Raw genomic sequence first — 21846 nt, forward strand, 5'->3', positions numbered from 1 at the left:
TTTGCAATTCTTATTGATATGCTTCGTTCAAAAGCGGTTATTTGGAAGAAAAACCACCTGCGTTCGAAAATCCCGTAACATTTTGTTTCAAAGATTCTGCAGCATTTTGCGATTTGTTTACAATTATTTTCTTAATAAGTGTGCATGGTGTAAACGATGTTTATACATCACACACTTTTTTGCGGAGTATCATTACTGTAAAACGTTTTCTCGATAAATTCATAATTATAACAATTGGGAATATAAGAAGTTCTGACTTAGTGAGACTCACTTTAAATAACCATCCCCTAATAGTAAGAGGTGCAGAGACACACTTTACTCAAGCATCCCGTTAAAATACGTACAGAAAGGGTTTTCAAATCGGTCAGCAACCTTCACGCATTATTACGGAAATACGGAAATAAATTAGAGAATAAAGAGGGCCCCTTAGCAAGAAAGCTCGCCCCCTTGAGTGATGCACCAACCTATATTTACGTGCACCTCCTACATGCAGTTAGAAATCTAAAGCAGCATGTCGAATGTTGTGTCGCGTCGCGGTTTTTATCCTTAGACATTTACCGGACAGTGTGTATTAGAGAAAGAAAGAAGGGTAAAATAGAAGATAGGAAAGCGCGTGAAGATTTTTCGCCTCACCATTGGCTTGGGTAGTAGGAGGAGAAACCTGGAAACACATGGAGTCCAGGGAAACCCCCTTTATCGGTCATGCTCGTGCTCAAGTATTTACATGGCAAAACCACACTAAGAAGGGGTGGTAAAAATCCATGTAAAAGCATCTTTACTGTCTGTATTGATTCCCTAACTTAAAAAGTCAAGTGTGAGTTATACTATTGTGTTAAGTTGTCTGTAGTTGGTGGACAAGCTTTGTTAGTGGGACTTTTGTTATTTTTTTTTTTTTTTCATGCAAGTATCTTGTCTTCTTCATCCTTGGACTGCGTCAATCTAAAATGAGACTAAGATATATACATATACACGATTATGTAGTATTTAGTTATATTATAGTATTTGGGATATGATTGATATTAGTATCCTATTGGACTTGTCAATTTTGTTAATACTAGTGATATATCAGTAATTTAAGTAAGATGTATTAGTTATTTTTCTGCCTAACAGGCCTCGTCATACCTTTTTATGTACATATTTACATTTTCTTTTTCTTATTATTCTTCTCAAAAGTGTTTTTGGATTTGTTTCTATTTTAGCGCATGAAGCGGGCGTTTGTATTTGTAGTAGCTTTCTGGAATTGTGTAGCTACCCAGAGAGCTCACAAGGTCGTTTTCTATTGTTTTCACAGATTGATAGAAGTTCCTTCCTAAATACTGTATGTGATCTTCAATCAGAGTCAACCCTAGACGCTGCTGTAGGCGCAGAACAGGCAAATATCGGGGAGAATTTGTTATTATGCGCACAGCGTTGTTCTGAAGTCTCTGCAGAGCCCGCGTATAACAAGGTGCAGAGAAAGCCCATGCTGGCGCAGCGTATGTGACTATTGGCCTAACTAGCATTTTGTATAATATAACTTTGCTCTGCGTATTGAGGGCAGGTGAGCGGAAAAGTCCGGTTAGGGTTCGTAGTCTAGCACTAGCCTTATTTCTTTGGGAGTTCATGTGGTACCTAAGGGTAAGCCTTTTATCTAGTATTACTCCCAAATATTTAACTTTATCTTTCCATTCTATTGGTGTGTTATATAGAGTTAATTGGTTGTTTGGTTTTCGTTTGTATTTCTTAGTAAACTGTATGGCTTCACATTTTTCAGCATTGACTTTAATTTTCCAACGTTTAAACCAGGGTTTGATTTCGTTTAGATGATTCTGTATATACTTTGTAACTTGATTTGGCAAGAAAGATGATGCATACACGATTGTGTCATCTGCATACATTGCTATCTGTGTTTTGGTTGTTTTTGGAATATCATTAACATATATTAGAAAAAGAAGTGGCCCTAACATAGATCCCTGAGGGACTCCTGCTTTAATGTCTTTTTCCTTGGTGGTTTTTCTTTCGTGTTCAACGCATTATTACGATAATATATATTTCTTATGTACTTTTAAGTATCATTTCTATTTACGGGCAAAAGGATCTATTTAAAAGGCACAAGCTATCAAGAAGAAGAAGAAGAAGACATTACACAAAGAAATAATTTAAGTATTTGTATCCTATCGAGAGATTTTCTTAATTTGGTTGCTATGACTATTTGTTTATCTGTTTAATGTCGTTGCTATTGTAACTTAAAAAAAAGATAGAGGTAACGAAGAACCATCTTGTGTACTCTGAATGTATAATATTTTAATGTGGCGAACGAGATATAATAATGATAATATAAGGATAATAATATATATTTGAAGTGCATAACTGTGTTGAGTTATTCTAGATAATCTTGTGTATTGCATAAACATTTAGAATCAGTTAATATGTAACGTAGCTGACGGAAGAATTAACGTTAGAGTATCCTCTGCCAACTATGATTATTCTTACCTAAGTGCAAAGCATTTCAAACCAGAAGACTTTGTAATTGCAATCACCATATTGGATCCGCTATTTTGAATTTTGTAATTTTGACGTCAGATTCTGCATCAGCTGTTCTAAAATCCCTCTGACAGTACGTTTTCTTCTACATTAAATGATTGTTTTCTGTCTAAGCTTGGAGATCACCCCAATCGTTCAAAGGGTGGTTTCTACCCTTAAACTTGCACCATTGCCGAAAAAATAAATAAATAAATAAAACGCAATCCAAAAATGTATATTTCATTAATGTTCAATGGTTGTACGGATTATATCCTGCAGGGTGAAATTCCCAGACATGCCATGAACCGAATTTTGAGATATGCTCGGACTTTATGATTGGTCCAAAGTAGGCAATCGAAAAGCTTTGATAGCAATGAACACGGAATCCTTTAGCACAATGTCGGAAGTGTTAACGATCGTCAGCAGCACGATCTCTCGTACTCGGAAAAACGCATGGTGCGATGTTTTCTTTCACGCTTATAAGTAGAGAAAACGTGAAATATACCGTGACGAAATACATATCATCACACGTTATTGCGAACACAAAGAAACATGGAGATGTCGGTTCCTAACACTTCCGCCTTTCCTCCGAAGCATTGGATGTCCATTGCTGTCAAAATTTACCTCCTGCCTACTTTGGACCCTTCTTAAAATCAGGGTATATCTGAAAACTCTATTGAAAACATATCTGAGAATTAAACCCTGTAGGGAATAACCTTTACACCTATTGTCAATTGATGAAATATGCACTTTTGAATTGTGTATGCCTGGCTTCCTTTGCGCTGATAAGTACCACCATCCACAGTCTCTCGAATTCGAAATAGGGCCTCTTGAAATTTTGCATTTTCGCGATTTTGTACAGACCTAGCTCTGAAGCTATGCACTTTTGGCCATAGGTCCATATGAACTTTTCCTCTTATTTCGATATAAAGAATCACATCTTAAAACTTGTCGGTATAGTTCATTAACACCCTATATATATATTGTACATTTATGATTAAGAAGTTCAATTTAAACCCTTTATTTAATAGGCCTTGAATACCGTGGTGTTTGCCTAAGTGGAACGTTTCTTCAAATCAATTAACCCCATTGTGTAGGCAGTTACTATATTTGTACAAAACACATTTACTTAATACCGTATACTCGTAGCTTAGTATCACTGTATTGGTAACCATAGAGCATTGGACGCAAAGGCACGTGATACATGGGAGAATTTTGATAAACAGGAAACAGACTTATTCGTTTCCTCATATTTAGGATATTACATTTACGAACGGTATTTCTTTGAATATATCAGTATTTTAGGAGGGCCGCGGTAACTTAGCGGTAGAGCGTTCGCCTTTGATGTATGGGATGCCTAGTTCGATCCCAACTCGCGCCAAGTTGGCTTGGTGATGGATAAGCATCGTAGGCGAGGACTTTTCTCGGGAATCTGCTGTTTTTTCTTACGTTTTAAATTTGATTCGTTTCATTCATTGTTGCCATCACCGTCTCCTTTAGCATGAATGACATAACGTAAAACTGAAAGAGTTTATTTCAGTTTTTCAGTACGTTGGGTGCTGTGATAACCAGAGTATAAATATTGTGCATTTATATTCAGTTTGTAGTTCCTCTCTGTAGTGATGAGAGGATGGGGAAAATTGCACTATGTCTGTATGTTTCTTTTGAAGCGCTGGGCTTAAAGCATGAGATGTGGTACATGGAATTTTTTACCCTCTATTTCATCAGAGGTTGCGAGTCTGCCAGTTGATGCTCGAATTGAATATTACAGACCTAGGGGACTATGTGGAAGAGTCTATTAAATATTACCTCTAGAACACAAATTAAATATTTTAAGCAACCATTTAAAAACTCTGTTACGTTTTCATGCTAGCAAATTTGATACACATTACTATCTTGGTAAATGAACCGATGTTGCTCATTATTTTTAGTTTCGTCTACCAGGATTCGGAGTGAAGTGTGTGTGTGTGTGTGTGTTAGAGTGCCGCCAAAACTGAGTCGTCATCAGGAAGAGATTATCGTGGTCCTTTACCCGGCAAAATTCACTTTCGACAGGATTGTAAATTATTGTCGAGACGACGGTTTGAGCATCGAAAAAACATATGCTCTTGCATAGTGACCTATTATACCCAGTAAGTATTCGTGCGAAAAAATCCATTTACGAAAGTCATCCGCAGGAAAAATTCCAATGAAAGTAATGAATGAAGTGGTGCGTGACATACGTCGGATAGCTTGCTAATGAAGCCCGCTCCTCATAAAGTAGGATGGCCTTGACTAGCTACATATCACCGGTTAGTGTCAATACAACTAGTGCCAGTTAGGCGATATCACGGGCCCTCGGACTCCCCGATCGAGAAATTTTTCAGAGCATATCTTCGGTACCTACAACAACATCTGTTTTTGTAACGGTAAATGGCGAAATAATAAATATTTAAGCAATATAACGTAGATATAAATCATAGTATAAGTTTCAGCGTAAGTCAGTTCAGCATTTCTCATATGATGTGATAAAGGTATGAGTGGAATAAAGAGAAATGTATTGCATAACTTCGTCACGTCATCATAGATTATAGTGGTAAAATTAAGCGAAGCCTGTATAGTTGTATGCATTTTTCTTTACATTATAAGAACTAATGACTAATATTTACAATGTATTATGAAGTTTATCTAACCATATAACTGTAACTAGCAAAGTGGATCCTACGTGTATTTTAAATTTATATTAATACATACAAGTAAATTACTTTTTACTACTAATAAATTATTACAATATCATAAAACATATAATTGTAAAATTGAAGATGATGCAGACCCAAAGTGTCAACAATATATCAACACGTTAACTTTTGTTTCAACACTGTTTATCAACGTAATCTCATCGATGACTTTACTTTTATCCAAATTCACTCTCCCTTCCGATATCCAATAACAGTAAAGAAGATAGTAAGTGCTTACTTAAGATGTAAGTCGTTTTTTTAAAATTTCCAGTTTTGATAAAGCTCGCTATCAGGAGTGGATGGCACGGTCATTATGAAATTAAAAACAGTATATAAACTACTAAATAATTCAGACTGTGGCGTGAATTCATACAGAATAAGAAATGAAGGGACAGGCATTTGAAACATTTCGTTTTAGTGCCACAGTGAATTTCACTCTTTTCCTTTTTATCTTCAAATTCCTCTTCAGATGTCACACTTTCATTTGAATCGTTATAATCATTACTTGTACCTATGCATTTCTTTTTCTTGTGGGAGGCCGCGATGGCTCGGTGGTAGAGCGTTCAGCTCTGATGCAGTTCGATCTCAGCTCGCGCCAAGTGGACTTCGTGGTGGACAAACACCGTTTGCGTGGGGGTTTTCTCCACTTTATTCATTCCACCATTTGCCTTCATTTCTCATCATCACTATCTCCTTTAGCCTGGCCAGCATAGCATGAGACGTAAAATTGAAAGATTTCATTTTTCTTTTTCTTGTGAATCTTGCTTTTTACTAAGATCTGGATTAAAATTACAACACTGGCTTGCAAACAGTCACAGTTCTAACAATAACTTGGTTCTATTCACGTTTGTTGTGTGAGAAATAGTTTGCAAACAATCATCAGGAAAACTTTCCATCTCCATTGCAACCATATCCTCGTACTTTTTCGGGTCCAATCAGGAACACTCAAGCAGTAAGCTCTTATTAGATACAAACCGTCCTTCTAAACTTTTACTCACACAGTCAAGAATGTTAAAGTAGATTGCTCTCTAGTTCTGATCATGCGACAAATTTCTAGCCTTGTCAGAAACTTGTTCACAAGGCATTTTCTGCATCTTAATATTTTTTTAAATGGAAAATCATCTCATTTATTGATTTCCCCATTCCTAAAATAAGTGCTGATATCTTTATCCAAGGATTTATACTTCTCATGTAATCTTCTAAAAATTTTTGTCATTTTTTAAAATTTCGTCCAATAATGTGTCTACCGAATTCGTGGCATTTGCATAGTCTTTAGACTTACTTTGAAGAAAGATGGACACAGGAGAAGTAACTGAAAAACATCTATCATGATTACAGCTAAAAACAAATTCTCGAATTTTCAGCACTGTCCAAGAAGAGGGCACGTTGTAAACTTTGTTTGCAGTAATGACACTTATTCATTGCACCTTTAAGTTAGTTCTTGTCTACCAACAAAAAAGTGTATTATCTATAAGACATTGTACAACTTGTCTGAAAACACTTTGTTCATTTCTACTGAATACGATAACCACTTCCTTTGGATTTTTTTTTTTTAACCACTGGGTAAGTCATCCATGGAGAAATTATTTAAAAAAAAAAAAAAAAAAATCAGTAGCCATTTAGTCACTGAGGGATTCCGTTCTATGAATCACCTGCTTATGGCCGACAAACTACCAAAACGACTTAACGAGCTGTCAAATCAGAACGGACGGAGATTAGTCGTAAGTCGATGATTCGATGATTATCTATACATTCGAAACTAATATAAAAATTTATCCCCGGTTTGTATCACAGAAATAACATATCCCTTCTTTGGATAAGAATTTCCCTTATATACCGATAATACACAAGCACCCCTTCCTTTCTGGAAGTTTATTTTGAATACTCTGTTATGCACGATTATCTTGTTAATTTTACTCACTTTTATTTGAAAAGTAGTTTTTTCTTTTGTTCAGACCCAGGCTGAAAAGAAGTGTTCGTTTTCTTGAAATGTTCTTCATTTTCTTCCTTTTTGCAGCACCACTTGTTGAATTCAGTTTCTACTGCTTATTATATTAACAAAACCAACAGAATACAAATTACGTTTTCACCTTGCCGGACTTATAAATCACTAACTGTCTCTTTTATAAAACAAACCCAAAAGTAGACAAAGATATTTCGCTTGACTAATACTTCACATGACCTCTTACTCCGCTTTCTACACACTGTTCGCCGGCGGGCTCCCACGTGAGGTGAGTTACTTTCGTTATTGTCATCTGTTCCCAAAATAACAAAGTAACGTAGAGAACTAAAAGAGGATGGAGTGTACCATTAACACGAAGATGTCAAGCTGACGCTGATCTCACCAGTCATCAACATTCAGTAAAAGCCTATGTTATCACGTGAAAAAAAAAAGTTTCGCTAGTGGATTAAAATGACTGTTTGAAGGAGGTTAACATATGCAAAGAAAACTGTTTATACATGGGAAAATATTTTGAAATCAAAGAAAGGATCACTTTAGTTGCTGTTTTCCTCCTGTCTTTCGGGGAATCTGAAATCGAAATTAAAATGTTGTTACAGAATTTGAGAAAAAGCTGAGAAGAATATGAAATAAAAATTAATGTAAGAAAAACAAAGAATATGGTAATTAGCACGAAGGAAACTGCAGCAACCAGTAAAATCCGAAAGGAAATAGCAGTTTCTGGTATCTACTTAGTATTATTTGGGAAGATACCATAGGAAGTGTAAACTGATAATGATGCATTTCATAAATATGCGTACCACAGCACTCAAATTTCACTTTGGTACAACAATATAATAAAATACAAACAAGTCTGTTCTGACTATTGTCGTCAGTTCTGCCAACATTAATATGGCAAATAGGGAAGAGATTTCTAATTGCAAAATTTGTAAAATTCAGTTTTTTCTGAGTGTTGCTAGCAGTGTCTTTTTTGCACTGAATGGAGAAATAAAAGAAAATACATATTTCTGATTTGTTCAGTTGTTTTTATAACTCGTTTGCGAACATTACATTAACGTATATTTCAGTGTCTTTATAGTAATATTCTATATGTTAAATATGTATGTTCCTCGGGCTGCCCACAAGGCTTTCAGGCTCCTTGACCCTTGGCAATTGCTGACCAGTCGACCTGGCCAGACCAAGAGTTAACAATCATTCATCAGCACCTGAGGCTTTAATGCAATGGTCTCCGCAAACTTAATACTCCGGTGAGCGAATAACACTTACACGTGTTAGTAGAAGAAGGGGAAGTATGTATTTGCACTAGATGAGGTATCCATTTACCTATTGAACATCGGTCAAATATGGATCTTTACTTGCTGTCGTAGCGATAGATGAAGGAACGTAATGACCTGTCCACTGTTGCAGGACAACTTTTCCAAGGGGTTCATGGTCATTGTGGAATTTCAATATGCCGGAAATTTGTGATCGTAAGGTTAAGAGAAATATGAAGACGATTTGCTGATAAATTCACTCATCCATTATGACCCCGTATTTTTCTTACATTCATCAGACATTTCTACGGTTATCAAATATGCACGCTTACCTATATAGAACAAGAAATAGGGATCCACATTCTTTCGTTTTCTAACATTCTGGTGAAGAGTCTTGGGGCAGTCCGATGTATTTTTAAGTCTTTGATTTCCTAAAACAACACCGCGTCGATCGTCGTATTCGAACTAGCCGTGGTCTCTAGAAAACTTGCAGAGAGGAGTGAGAGGAAGGAGAGAACATACATACTCACTCTCTAAGCACAGTCTCTCAAAATGAAAATTATAATATCTGCTGATTGTTCACAATGCTGGTGGTAACATGACATTTCTTTAGATGCGTATTATGTCAAGCTTACTCACATGTATCCGAAACAGTCTTCTGCAAAAAATAAACGATATCATTAAACAAATGTACAAAAATTAAGTGAAATCAGACTATTTCGTTTTAGAGGAAGAGAGGTGAAAAATCTCCGTATTTGTCAGTGGATTAAAAGCAACAGGTATTAGGTTTCACAGGCATTGGATAGCGGCGTGAGGACACAACAAACCTCTCCGATGTTTCACTAATTAGCAACGAGTGTTTACTTAGCACATGGATTCCTATGTTCTCAGTCCGGGCACATGATCAAATTGTTTCCGGTATTCATTAAAATTTTTCTGCACGTTTAACATGTCTGAAGGTATATATATTTTTGTATCACAACATCCTGAACATTCTGGTAATGTTTATTGCAGCAATTAATTGCGTTTCTTATAATTTTACTTAACAGAAAGACGACACAAGGAACAATTTACACTGATACAAACTACTATTACTGTTTTATAATGCACAATATATATATTACAGATCTGGAAAAAATACGTAGTGGAAGTGATCTCAGCACAGGAAGCCATGACAGCATCAATCAAGAAATGCATCACTTCAAGCCTATCAAAGTTGTGCCAAGAACCCCACCCAAGAAACTTCCAGGTAACATTAGCACTGTAATTAAACTATTTTTCCGAATTCTAAAATGAATTATTAACACTTCGAATAAGAATATAAAAATAGAAGTTTTTAAGAAATGTAAGATCCTAAATTGAGATTAAAGGTTATTCTAAAGCAAACGCCAAAAGTATAGGCGGGTTGCGCGCGCAACAAAAAGTGGGTGGAGAGAGCAACAGCCAACTAGCAACCTACGCACTTGCCACATTTACATTTGTCTTGGTCAGTCACTGTCAAGGTTTCATGTTTCGCGCGCGTGTTGAAGATTGCTTTCAACAGAACGCAGGCTTTGAGCTGTGGCTAGGTAAACAGTTGTCGTCTGCTTACTCCTGCAACAGGAGGGGAAGGAGGTGGCACATGACAAGGGAGAGTTGACAGCAGCGAGCTGTAAGGTGCGCGCGCAACCCGCCTATATCTTTGGCGTTTGCTTTAGTATAGATGAATTCCACCAATCGCAGATCGAAAAATGTTTTTTTAAAAATGCATAAATGTAGCAAGTTTGTTCTGTACTGATTTGTTCTGTTATGGCAGTACGAAATTCATCCAGACTTTTCCTTTAGTGTAAAACATAGTGTTAGGCATTAAACTGAAGTTTTGAAATCGTAACATTTTTGCTTCTCTTCTCCTCCTTTAAGTACTTGGACAGTATCCACTTTTCAATAAAGAATAGTCTTGCTCTTTTTTCCTATATACTTTTACCCATTCTCATATATGTAATGGTGTTTGTCAGAGTAGTTCACATCCTATGCCATACCATTGTCCCAGCATTATTTCCATTTGTTAGAAACATGCTGGAAGGATTTGTTTTAAAGGTTTTTCGGCACTACCTCGGAAGAAGGCATGATCATTTGCTGCAATAAGGAGTCCCACCCCTACCTTCTGTTGAACTGTTTCCCATCTTCTAACATCGATGGTATGGACTTTTAGTTCTCAGAACCCATTTTTCTTTTTGTCTTACTCGGCTCTTTGTTAGGAGATATTTTATAAAATAAATTAGTATGTATAAAACTTCTCTTCCTACCCAGACTATATTGATGTACGCTTCTCAGATTGCGCCTTAATTTTTCTCCTACACAGACTGTATACATGTACACTTCTCCGGAATATAATTACGCAAAGTCCCTTAGGATTATCAGTTGGGCAACAATATACTCGAAGGGCAGAGACTGGGAGTAGTGAAGGCTTTCCAACACACCTTGTTTGCTTTTCGAATTATTCAGCTCCTATATTTTATTATTTAATACAATATTAGTTTCGGAGCAACCTTGGCAAATACAGAAAACTTCAGTGTAATTAAAGAAAACAATATTTTTGATCAAAAGAATCGTAAAAGAAAAACATAGTTTCAAAGAATTCCTTAGACATCAATACAACCGAAAGGTAGTTCTACAGTTGTTTCGATATCCGTGCGTTTCAAGTTCCTTCTTTCCCTTGGGATTCAAAACTTTTGAACCTGATTCTAATCTGTCATGGCTGCTTTCATTAATTTTATCATATATATATATATATATATATATATATATATATATATATATAAAATATGATACATTTCCTTCTTTCTTTCTTCAGAAAATCTCACATTTAGAAAGTCGCTAACTGATTTCCGTTTGTGTCCTATGTTTTCCCAAATACCAAGGAAGCGAATAATCTGGGCATTTTTTCTGTTTTACAAGGGTACATAAATGCTGCTAAATTGTTACTAAAATGGATTAAAGCGTTTATTCTTCCCAGTGTGAATTGATGGGGGATGCCCAGGATTTCTGTCTGCAAAAATTTATGTTCCTTGAACAAAAGAATGTCATTCCCTGTCAAGGATAACTTTTCTCTTCACTTGAATTTATTGGATTGTTTCTGAGGATGGAAACAGGAAAATTTTTATTTTGTAGACGAGAAAAAGAAATGAAATGAAATCTTTAAGTTTTACGTCCCACGTTTTTGCCAGCTATTCTAAAGAAGATGGTAATGATGAGAAATGAATGAGATGGTGGAATGAAGAAAGTGGGAGGGAACGGGAGAAACATTAGAAAACCCACGCACACGATGTTTATCTACCACGAAGTTCACTTGACGCGAGCTGGGATCGAACCAAGGACCCCACGCATCAGTGGTGAACGCTGTACCACTGAGCCACCGCCTGCAAGGAATACTCTGCACACCCATTGAACATTAATGAAATATGCATTTTTGGATTATATATGAGTGATTTTTTTTTACGCTGATAAGGACCACCACTTATGATTTCTCGGATTCGAAGCAGAGCCTCTTGAAATTTCGCTTTTTCGCGATTTTGGACAGCCCTAGCTCTGAAACTACGCACATTTCTCTACAGGTCTATAGGAACTTTTTGAATTATTTTGATGTGAGGAATCACCTCTTACAGTTTGTCGGTATAGTTCATTACACCCTGTATATATAAAATGATAGAAAATCACCGATATTAGTGACGAATCCATAGTTTTCAGGGTCGCTGAGGTGAACAGTGACACTTCCGATGCCGTTTAAATCAAAATTCAGATCCCATTAGTAGTCCTAAAGGGGGACGGTGTAATGTAAAAATAATTGAAAATCACCGATACTAGTGTCGAATTCGTAGTTTTGGGGGTTCCTAAGTTCATTGTAGTAAAATATTCGAAAATTGACAGACTCAGTATTCGATTGAAAGTTTTGCGGCAGGGCCTCTTTGGTGAAAATACTGACGCACACTTACGTGTGTTACTAAGTGAAAAGAGGGCTAGTATTGAATCTGACTTTAAAAAGTGTGTAAAAAGATCATTCTTGAAGTTCTCTTCCCAACCCAGGCGAAAAAAACAGGCGCCTGTACATGCTATGTGTTACAGGCGCCTGTAATGCTCTGGAATTGGAACACTGTTTTCCACATGTACATTGTATGTACAGAGTTGCAAAACATGTGCTTCACAGGTGTTTAACAGGTGTAACACAGAGAAAAGAGGAAATCGAATTTGCAATGTATATTGCATGTTAATCGCATGATAATCGATTAACATGAACTGTATAGTACATGTTCATACCACATGAACATGAATTGACACTGACATCTGTACATGCAATGTGCACGCAACATGAATAGTGGAAGTACATGATAGCAGAACATGCAAGATACATGTTCGATGCACACTGCAATAACAAGTCTTAATGTACATGCAATGAACAGGTATTCGGCACAAGCAATGTACATGTCGCATGTACATATCAGTTCCTGACGCACAAAATCTCCTCTGTACAGATCCGATGTACATGCACTGCATACATACAAAACACATGCAGTGTATATGTGTCAAGTACATTGCATATACAGAGGGGACAATGTTGATGTTTACATGCAATGTAAACATCCATGACGAACAGACTGGTACATTTACTTACTGTACGGAACACACCTCTCTGCATGCAGGATATTGCTGTTACTAGTCATTATATATGAACAGTAATATTGCTGGCAAGCATGCACAGAGCTATGTCTCGTAAGGCAAGTACATGTATCAATCCGTTCGTCATGAACGTTTACATTGCATGTAAACAGCAACAATTTCCTCCTTTTCATGGCTTGTCAGTCCTTGAAATCATGATCGTGCTGAAATGTGAAATATGTTTTATAGTACAAATTTAGAATATTTGTAGAACTTGCCCTATAGGGTCATTTTACTTTATGTTGTATGTTGTTGATTATTTGAAATTTAATTAGAATATAATATTTGCTTTAGGTGTTGGCATATACAAAAATGAAAATGAGGAATTTAAAACTACTTCAGTTTTATTTCTCTTAAAAAAGTACAACTTTCAACTTAAATTGCAACATAAACTTTTCTGCTATTAATACATCTGTCAAGTACAAGATTAAAGGAGAATCCGTAATGAATTACAATATTTATAGCAATGCTTGTAAATATATACATTAAGCATAGAAGCTATTGAAGGAAAAATTCAAAATAAAATTATTTTCTTTATCAATATTCCGTGTATTATTTCAAAAAATAGTTCTATGTACCCTTTGAATCAATACAAGATAATTATCAATATATAAACCAATCTTTAATTACTGTTATTTACTTTTCAAAAGGTAGACACCAAAGAAATGCGTAATTGATGGGTTGCAAGAAAATATACTAACTGGTACTTACATCCGCATTTAATCGTCACATAAGTGATAAAACAAGTACTTACCCTGTCTCTGTAAGGTTTGAAGGGAGAAAGTCGGTATTAAAACAAATCAAATGATATAACTAGCATGTAATTTAAATTTTAATGTCCAATGGATATGCTCTATAGGCTAAAGGAAACGGATGACGAATGAAAAAATGTGGAATGTGAAGGTAGGAGGAAATGGGAGAACTCGGGCAAAACACACGAAACCATGTTGTCACAACTACATCAGAAGTTATCAAACCAAGGACTTCACGCACCAGAGGTTAGCGAGCTACCCACAATGCTCCCGTAATTCATAGAATTCAGAAAACAAGCATAATCACAACATACTGTTTCGATGTGACTCTTTTAAAGCCCACTCGCTCTCTAAGGTAGCCTTAAGACCTTACTGATGGCAGGATAAGTTTTGACATCTGACCTAGAATCGAACTAATGTAGGATTCAAAAATATTGGCGGGTGGAGCAACTCTTTATATGATTATTTTCGGCAAATACATACTTGTTACAGTTATGATAGTGTCTGTTCGATTCATCGACAGATGATAAAGGATAGAATGCCAACATTGCAGTTCAACGAAACACTATTGTTAGTGCCCAACCATTCGAAGAGTAGCTTCAACCTGACAATGTTTCTGAATCTTACTTTAGTAATCTCTGATTGACCACAACATTATGTTAAACTACACCATCGGTCAACCAGAGATAACGGATTTAACCCTAGGTATGCCACTATTTAATATGCATCGTGTTATCGCCTTAAGAAAATATGACTATTAAGATTAGGGGAAGATAATATTAATTTTTTGAAGTTTCATAATACAATGTGTCTGATAAATAAATGTAAATAAATATGCGTGACACTCATTAAATATGGGTATGTAATATTCTTTGATGGACCTTCTCAGAACAATATTCCTTAATACTTCTAAGGCAGCCAAATTACTCACATCGAAAGGATCAAAATATCGTTACGTTGTGGAGAAATTCGAACATCTGAATGAAAAATAATTGCAAACTAATGAACGAAGGCTGGCACATAAGTAAGGATTAGTTCGCCATTTTGTTTCTTGTCTCACTCATGATTTTGAAAAAGTAAAAAGGAATTGTTCCAAAAGTGTAGCCGAAGTATGACACACACAGTGTTCACGTAAGCATATATACACCTATAAAAGTCGCTAATTCTACACAGGATGAAATAGACTCTCACTAATACTTTAGGAGTGATAACAGACCATAAAAGAAACAAACATAAGTTATCAAACGCTCCGTTACGAAGCTTGGTACTCCAGAGATAACGTACTTTAACAGATATCTAAAAGAAAAAAATTAAAAAGAATAAAACATTTGGAAGGTGATTCTTGACATTAGAGCAAACAAAATTATCTCCCTAAGAAGTTAAAAAGACTCGTTAAACAGCACAAGTTATCTCTAAATTTGGTCATGGTTTGAAAACTGCCTAGATGTTTGACTCTAATGAGGTCTCTAATGACAAAATGAAGTTTTTGACTATCATTTATTAAGGCGACCATCATGTCAAAAATGTTTGTTTTGTAAATAGTTCTAGAAGTGTTTTCAAAAACAGCAAAAATGCCAGTTTCGATGCCCTAGCTCCGTAACGGAGCGTTTTCTAACGTATATTTATTAAAATATGTTTTGTTTCTTTTATGGTCAGCTATTACCTTAAGGAATTTCATCAAAAGGATATACATTATACAACCAAACTTAGTGGATACGGTTTCACACTAATTTCAAAATAACAGTGTACTGAAACTGACAAAAGTAAGTTAATGATGATCTTGACTCAAGTATTGAAAAGTAAATATACACTGTTGTACTCTTTCACTCATGTCTACATTTTTTTTTTTTTTTTTGAACAGCACCGTTTAACAAAAAAGTCGAAGAGTATGTTATCTACTTTTATAAAAACACATTGTAGAAAACAGTTAATTACAATCGATTTTAGAAAACTCAACCCTCTTTTACCTGTATGTATAGATCATACACAGATATGCTGCACTGCAGTATTTCTTTTTGAATAATGATTATTTAATACTTACCTCCCCCTTCATTTCTCTGTACTATGAGTACTTCGAATGTTTTTAATTAATAAACTATATTGTAAAAAGTGATTACATCAGCTGAAAGAGGCTAGAAATAGAAACTACTTCTTAGAAATTCTAGTTACGAATTTGATATAAAGGTTGAGCATCAAAAACGTTTGTTTGCTTCAGAATTAACACAGTCTTTTTCTATCTCCTGCCTCTTAAACTACTATGACTTTTAATTATACAATTTCCAATTTAGAAACGAAGAAAAAAACGTATTATTTTCAACTTTAAAATAAAATAATTTTGAGTATACAAGATCCCTAGTCAGTACGACATAATCTTCTTCAAATATTGATGTGCTTGTATAGCGTAAAATATGAGTTAGTGAGAGACCCGACCAACTTTCTACAAAAGCATGATTCACTGCTCTCTTTTGAACTTTCATGAAAATATGTTTTTTCTTACAAGTATTACATTGCATTACAACTATTTTTAATATGTGACAAGGAAAAGTTTCAGATTTTTCACTATCGAGTAAGAGGAAATAGCTATCATTATGTTTCATATTTGAGGAATAATTAGCTGTACAATATATCATCTTATTTCCCTTCTTACCGCCTCTTATTCGATTACAAGTATAGAGCGAACAGCTGCTATCACTTTTTGCATTATGAACGCAGTTGTGTGTCAAAGGTATACGATCACACTTAGAAAGAATATTAAGTTTTTCACTGTCAGGTAATTTACGTAAGTTTGGAAGTGATACTGAAAATTCGCTGTCATTACTTCCTGAAGTATTAATGGTTTGAGTATCAAGCAGTCGTTCAATAGCAAAACCAGTGACTAATTGTTCACCAATACGCTGAGTACCGTGCAGTTGTCGCTTCAAATTGCCATTCAAAGATTCGAAAGGAAAACAGGAAAATGCATATAGGGGTCCCGCATCTTTAACGCAATCACTAATATGAAGTATGTCATGGATATTAGAAGACATAAACCTCTCCCCATACAAATGCTGCATTTGAAATACGAAGGAATGCATACATTTTTCCATATCAGATATATCACTACTATTGATATTGTCATTTAAGAAAAATGCTAGTGGTATTATGAGTTGATACAAATGATTGAAATAACTAGCATCACTAAAAATGTCTTTAAAAATAGGCAAATAATACATAAAGAGGACTTCAAATTCAATGGCTTTCCAGTTACGCCTTGCTTTCACGGAACGGGGTGTTCGTGTTACATTTGATGGAGGTTTGATTGCTAATAGAATTTTATCAAACAAAGTTGTTTTCCGTCCTAAATACCAAGGTTGTTCCTTGTTCTTTGAATCAAACCATATCATAAGAAGCAATCGAAAAACTCCCAAGCAAATAGAATGCATGTAGTCGATCATACTACCTTGTATAATTTTGAATGAAGATAGTTCTGAAAAAACAGATTTCTGTTTGACTCCATATTGCTTTGTTTCCGCATACTGTGGAATATCAATATCAGTTCGTACGGGACCCTTCGGATCTCCATTTATATAAGGATATACCCTGAGACCTCTTTGAAAACAAATGCCGGGTTGTAAGCACTTGCTACATCCATATTTGCCATTGAATTGTGCCAGTTGTTGCACAGTACATTTTGCTACTTTATCAAATGTACCCATTAATATACACAATGTTACACTACGTACAATTTTACCCAATAACTGGAAAGTGGAAAACAAATGAACTCCTTCTTCCAGCTCTTTTAAGTGTGAAACTACTGCTTTATAGAAAGTTGAATGTAGGAGATCACCTTTGTTCATTGAATCTTCTGGAAAATTATGCGATATAAAGACACCAACTAATAATATATTCTCAATGTTCCATCGAACCGGTTCATTTATTTCTAAAATTGATATATAACAGGGCAAAAATGAAGTATTTGAACTAGTAAAACACTGAACACCGTCGATGTTTATAATTCCAGTCAAAATTAGTGCGCCCTCATCAGAAACCAAGTCAGGATACTTACGTCCAAATGTACTGTAAATATTTCCATCTCGTATTGAAGTCAGTCTCTCCCTGACTTGACGCTTTGATAACATTTCTAGAAAACCAGACCGTGCTAATAGGTTTTCGATTTGAGATCTTAGGTCGAGCATTACGAAAGAATGCAAATCTCCACATGTGTGCTGCTTACATTTTTCACAGATATTGTTTGGATATTTGAAAAGAGCGCCACATTTGCAACAAAAGTAAAACTTTGTTGTTTTAAGTGCTTGCGTTGAGTTGAATCTTTTAAGCAATATATGCTTGGACTGTGGCACATTATTAATGTTAACAGAATGCATCAAGTTAAGAAGATCACTCACAGCAATTTGAGATAATCTATGTCGTTTAATAAATTGTACTATTTTAATTATGTCAGTTTCAGATACCCGCGATTCACATATATCGACATTCTGATATGCGACGACTTCTCTTCCATCGTCTAATGGTGAGTTATTTGCAGATGAAATGGTTTCTTGATTTCCTGCTAAAACACAACTATGGTGTACCCCAATTAACCTTAAGGTTTCGTTTTCACTTTCAGAATAACTCTGAGAGTTATCATCGTGATGGCTAACCCTCTCATTTGTGTGAGTAAAAATGTTTACCCTATTTTACCTACTACGCCACCGAAAAGCAGTAGTTCGTGGAACTTTTGTGGATTGTGACGGTTTAACTGAGTCCTTACTGAGGTATTCTTTGTAAGAACGTTTCATTTCAATACGTATATTTACTTACAACCTGTAACATTTCAATACTAACACAGATACATAACTATACTTACAACATACAAGGTTTCCATTTCAACAGATACATAGAAATTTACAACTTATAATGCTTATACAAAATACCACTCCCTATATAAGAAACTAGGACCGACGATATATCCGTTTAGTTCTCCTCTGCATGAAATTCATTTTTCTTGGCCCTTCTTCGTTCTTGAACACATTTATCCGTCATAGCAGCATGAATTTTAGACGGCTTAACATCAGGAAACTTTGCCAGAACAAAATCTTTAGAAGAAAAAAAAAAGTATTCAAATTAACAATAGAAAGGAACACGTGAACAAAACGTACATCAAAACTACTACAAATGATCTAACAACAACAAAACTTTTTCATCGAAAGAAACAATGAATCAGCCAATTTAGTCAATTACTATTTCTACATAGTTGCGTATTTATTTCCATTTATTACAAGTTTGATTTTTGATAGGTATAAAAAATGATTAAAAGGAACAAACAGTATCTACAATATATCTGTTTCTCTTGTATTACATATTGCATTCAAAATTAGCTTTTCCAATGTAACGTAAAATTTCACACAATCAAACGACATATAGAACGTAAAATACATATTTTCAAGCAGTCATTTTGACTTAAGTATTATTGTAGATTTTTTTTTTTTTATATATATATATATAACAAGGTAATACGATAAAAGACAGAATATTATCGTTTCGTAACACACTCATTCTTCACCTACACTCACATGAGGGAGAAAGAAATGATTATCAAAAATGTCCTACAGGAATAATAAGGAAAAACAATCTTCTACCAATAGCATAAAACTGATCCTTAGGAAACTACAATGTTAGGTACTGTAAATATAATTTTAGGGCTGATTTGGAAGTAATAGTGAAAAATGCACCGCAATGCTACAATAAGGTTATAAGTCACTTTCTCACATTTATGTAACTGTTGAATTCAATTATGCTTTTCTCCTACTCGTATAAATATTTGAAAGAGTTAAGAGTTGGAGAACACCCTTCTAATAATAGTTGTTCAAAAACGTCCCTAAAATGTCAATTCAAAACTTTCACTGACACAAGCGTTACTTGCCACCTATTAAATGGAATGGAAAGTTGAGTACCGAGAGAAAACTACATTTTCCAATCAAAATTGAAGGAGAAATGATTGTGCTATCATGGCCACAAATAAATAAATAAATAAAATCGAGAAATCAATGATCTTTTTTGCAACATGCCCTCTAGCACCCTTTAACAGCAAAATATGAAAATACCGGAACGAAAAAAGACACTATTTTCACGTATGTGAATCTCAAATATCCATTGGCTACTTTCAACTTTTTTTTTTTTTTTTTTTTTTTGAATGAGTTAAAGAATAAACCCCCCAAGAGATACTCTGAAGTTAACAATTTTACGAGCAGAAGGCACAGTTACAAACCGTCGGTTGCTGAAATTTGGTTCGCGTTGTGACAATGTAAGTCATGTATTTGATAGCCACCACAGTAAAGATACAGCAATAAAATATATCTGAATTTACTCATTATAGCTTGCATTGCAGCGAAGGAAATTATGAAAAAAAAAAAAAAAAAAGGCATTATGATCGAAGTACATGATGTAATGAACGCCCTTTTAAAAGAGCCGGTGAAATGATATTCAACAAGAAATTGCGGGATATTTTATGTCAAATACATACATACATGCAAACATAAAATTGCTTTACGTTACCTTTAATGGCACAAACAATATCTTGTCGAAGGGTGTTTTTTATTGATCCATGTCCACTCACTGATGATGTACCAAGTTCTTCTTTAGTGAAAAGAGCCGACATCAAATTTCTTGTCAGTTTTGTTGGGCACTTGTTTGCAGCAGCTAGAGACTTTACAAGTACTGATGTTTTAATTCTTATATCCGGATAATCTGCACTCAATGTAACTTCATTTGAAAGAGATGTACATGAATCAGCGACCTGTGGATTTAAAGAAAATCATTATAATATAAATTATGATCCTTTCCAGTGGTATGTTTCTAGAAAATAAAGAACCCTAACGGCTTAGGTTACGATATCATAGCTACATTTTATGATTCATACACAGCTCTATTACCTATCAAAATAGAAATGTGCCCTGGAGCTGCGAAGGCTGAAATGAAATGCACCGTTGATCCTTTCACCAAAAAAAAAATCTACTCCCACCTTAGTAATAGTTATTGTAATAAATGATAACAATTAAATGGCAATGCCACGACCGCATAACGTTCGGAGACGCGGATCCAAATCAAGTAGCTGGCTGTCACCCAAACCAATCTTTTCAGAAACTAATCTGTTTTCACAGGGTTACGTCTATAAAATTAGCTCTAGCAAACGCATTTCTAAACCTTTTTGACTAAATCTACTTGTAAATAGTGCATAGACAAAGTAAAAATACTTTATATTAGTAGATGTACTCCGAGACTGAGGTCACACTACGTGCATTACAGGTTAGTAATATGGGAGAGGAGCATCTGGTCTAAAAACAGTGCTTTCAACACATGCTGTGGCTACAAGAACATAATTATGCAATACGCATTGTGATTTCATTCACTGTATTGTACATAAAACCTTGTGTTTCAATATGCACGACAGTGGTTAAATCACTCTACGTATACCAATAATTCAGGACTGGGGCTCATGCGATTTAAAAATGAAATGAGATCTTTGGGTTTTACGTCCCAAACTTATGCCGGCTAGGCTAAAGGAGACGGTGATAATGAGGAATGAATAAAAGGGTGGAATGAAGAAAATGGGAGGAAACAGGAGAACCCCGAGGAAACCCACGCACAAGGTGTTTGTCCACCACAAAGTTTACTTGGGCGGGAGCTGGGATTGAACCCGGGACCCCAAGCACCATAGGTTAACGCTCTACTACTAAGCCGCCGTGACCCCTCATGTAATTTAAAGTGACAGTAGTACATTAATTACAAGGGCATATCTGTGTATTTAACTCCACAGCGTTAATGATAGTTTGTCAGTTGGACGACTCTTGCGCTCTTATGGTTAATGTACTATTATAGGTACGTGGGTCACTTTAAATCACAAGAGCTTCTTTAACTATTACCGGCAGATGAAATCACAATGCACACAGCATAGCATTTTTTTTTTTCCACAAAATGTGTAGAAGTATGCC

General features: G+C 35.3%; 1 protein-coding gene across 1 annotated transcript in view; it reads left to right on the forward strand.

Annotated features, from left to right (window-relative positions):
* Window positions 1–21846, forward strand: part of LOC145693435 (E3 ubiquitin-protein ligase RNF169-like) — a 144357-nt gene that overhangs the window by 80109 nt on the left and 42402 nt on the right. The window contains exon 6 of the mRNA XM_081769429.1: window positions 9559–9681. Within this exon, the coding sequence (XP_081625555.1) occupies window positions 9559–9681 (123 nt within the window). The remainder of the gene's footprint in view (window positions 1–9558; window positions 9682–21846) is intronic.

The sequence above is a fragment of the Thermobia domestica genome, chromosome 8, assembly GCF_964235325.1.
Source record: "Thermobia domestica chromosome 8, izTheDome1.hap1.1, whole genome shotgun sequence".
Classification (NCBI taxonomy): Eukaryota; Metazoa; Arthropoda; class Insecta; order Zygentoma; family Lepismatidae; genus Thermobia; species Thermobia domestica.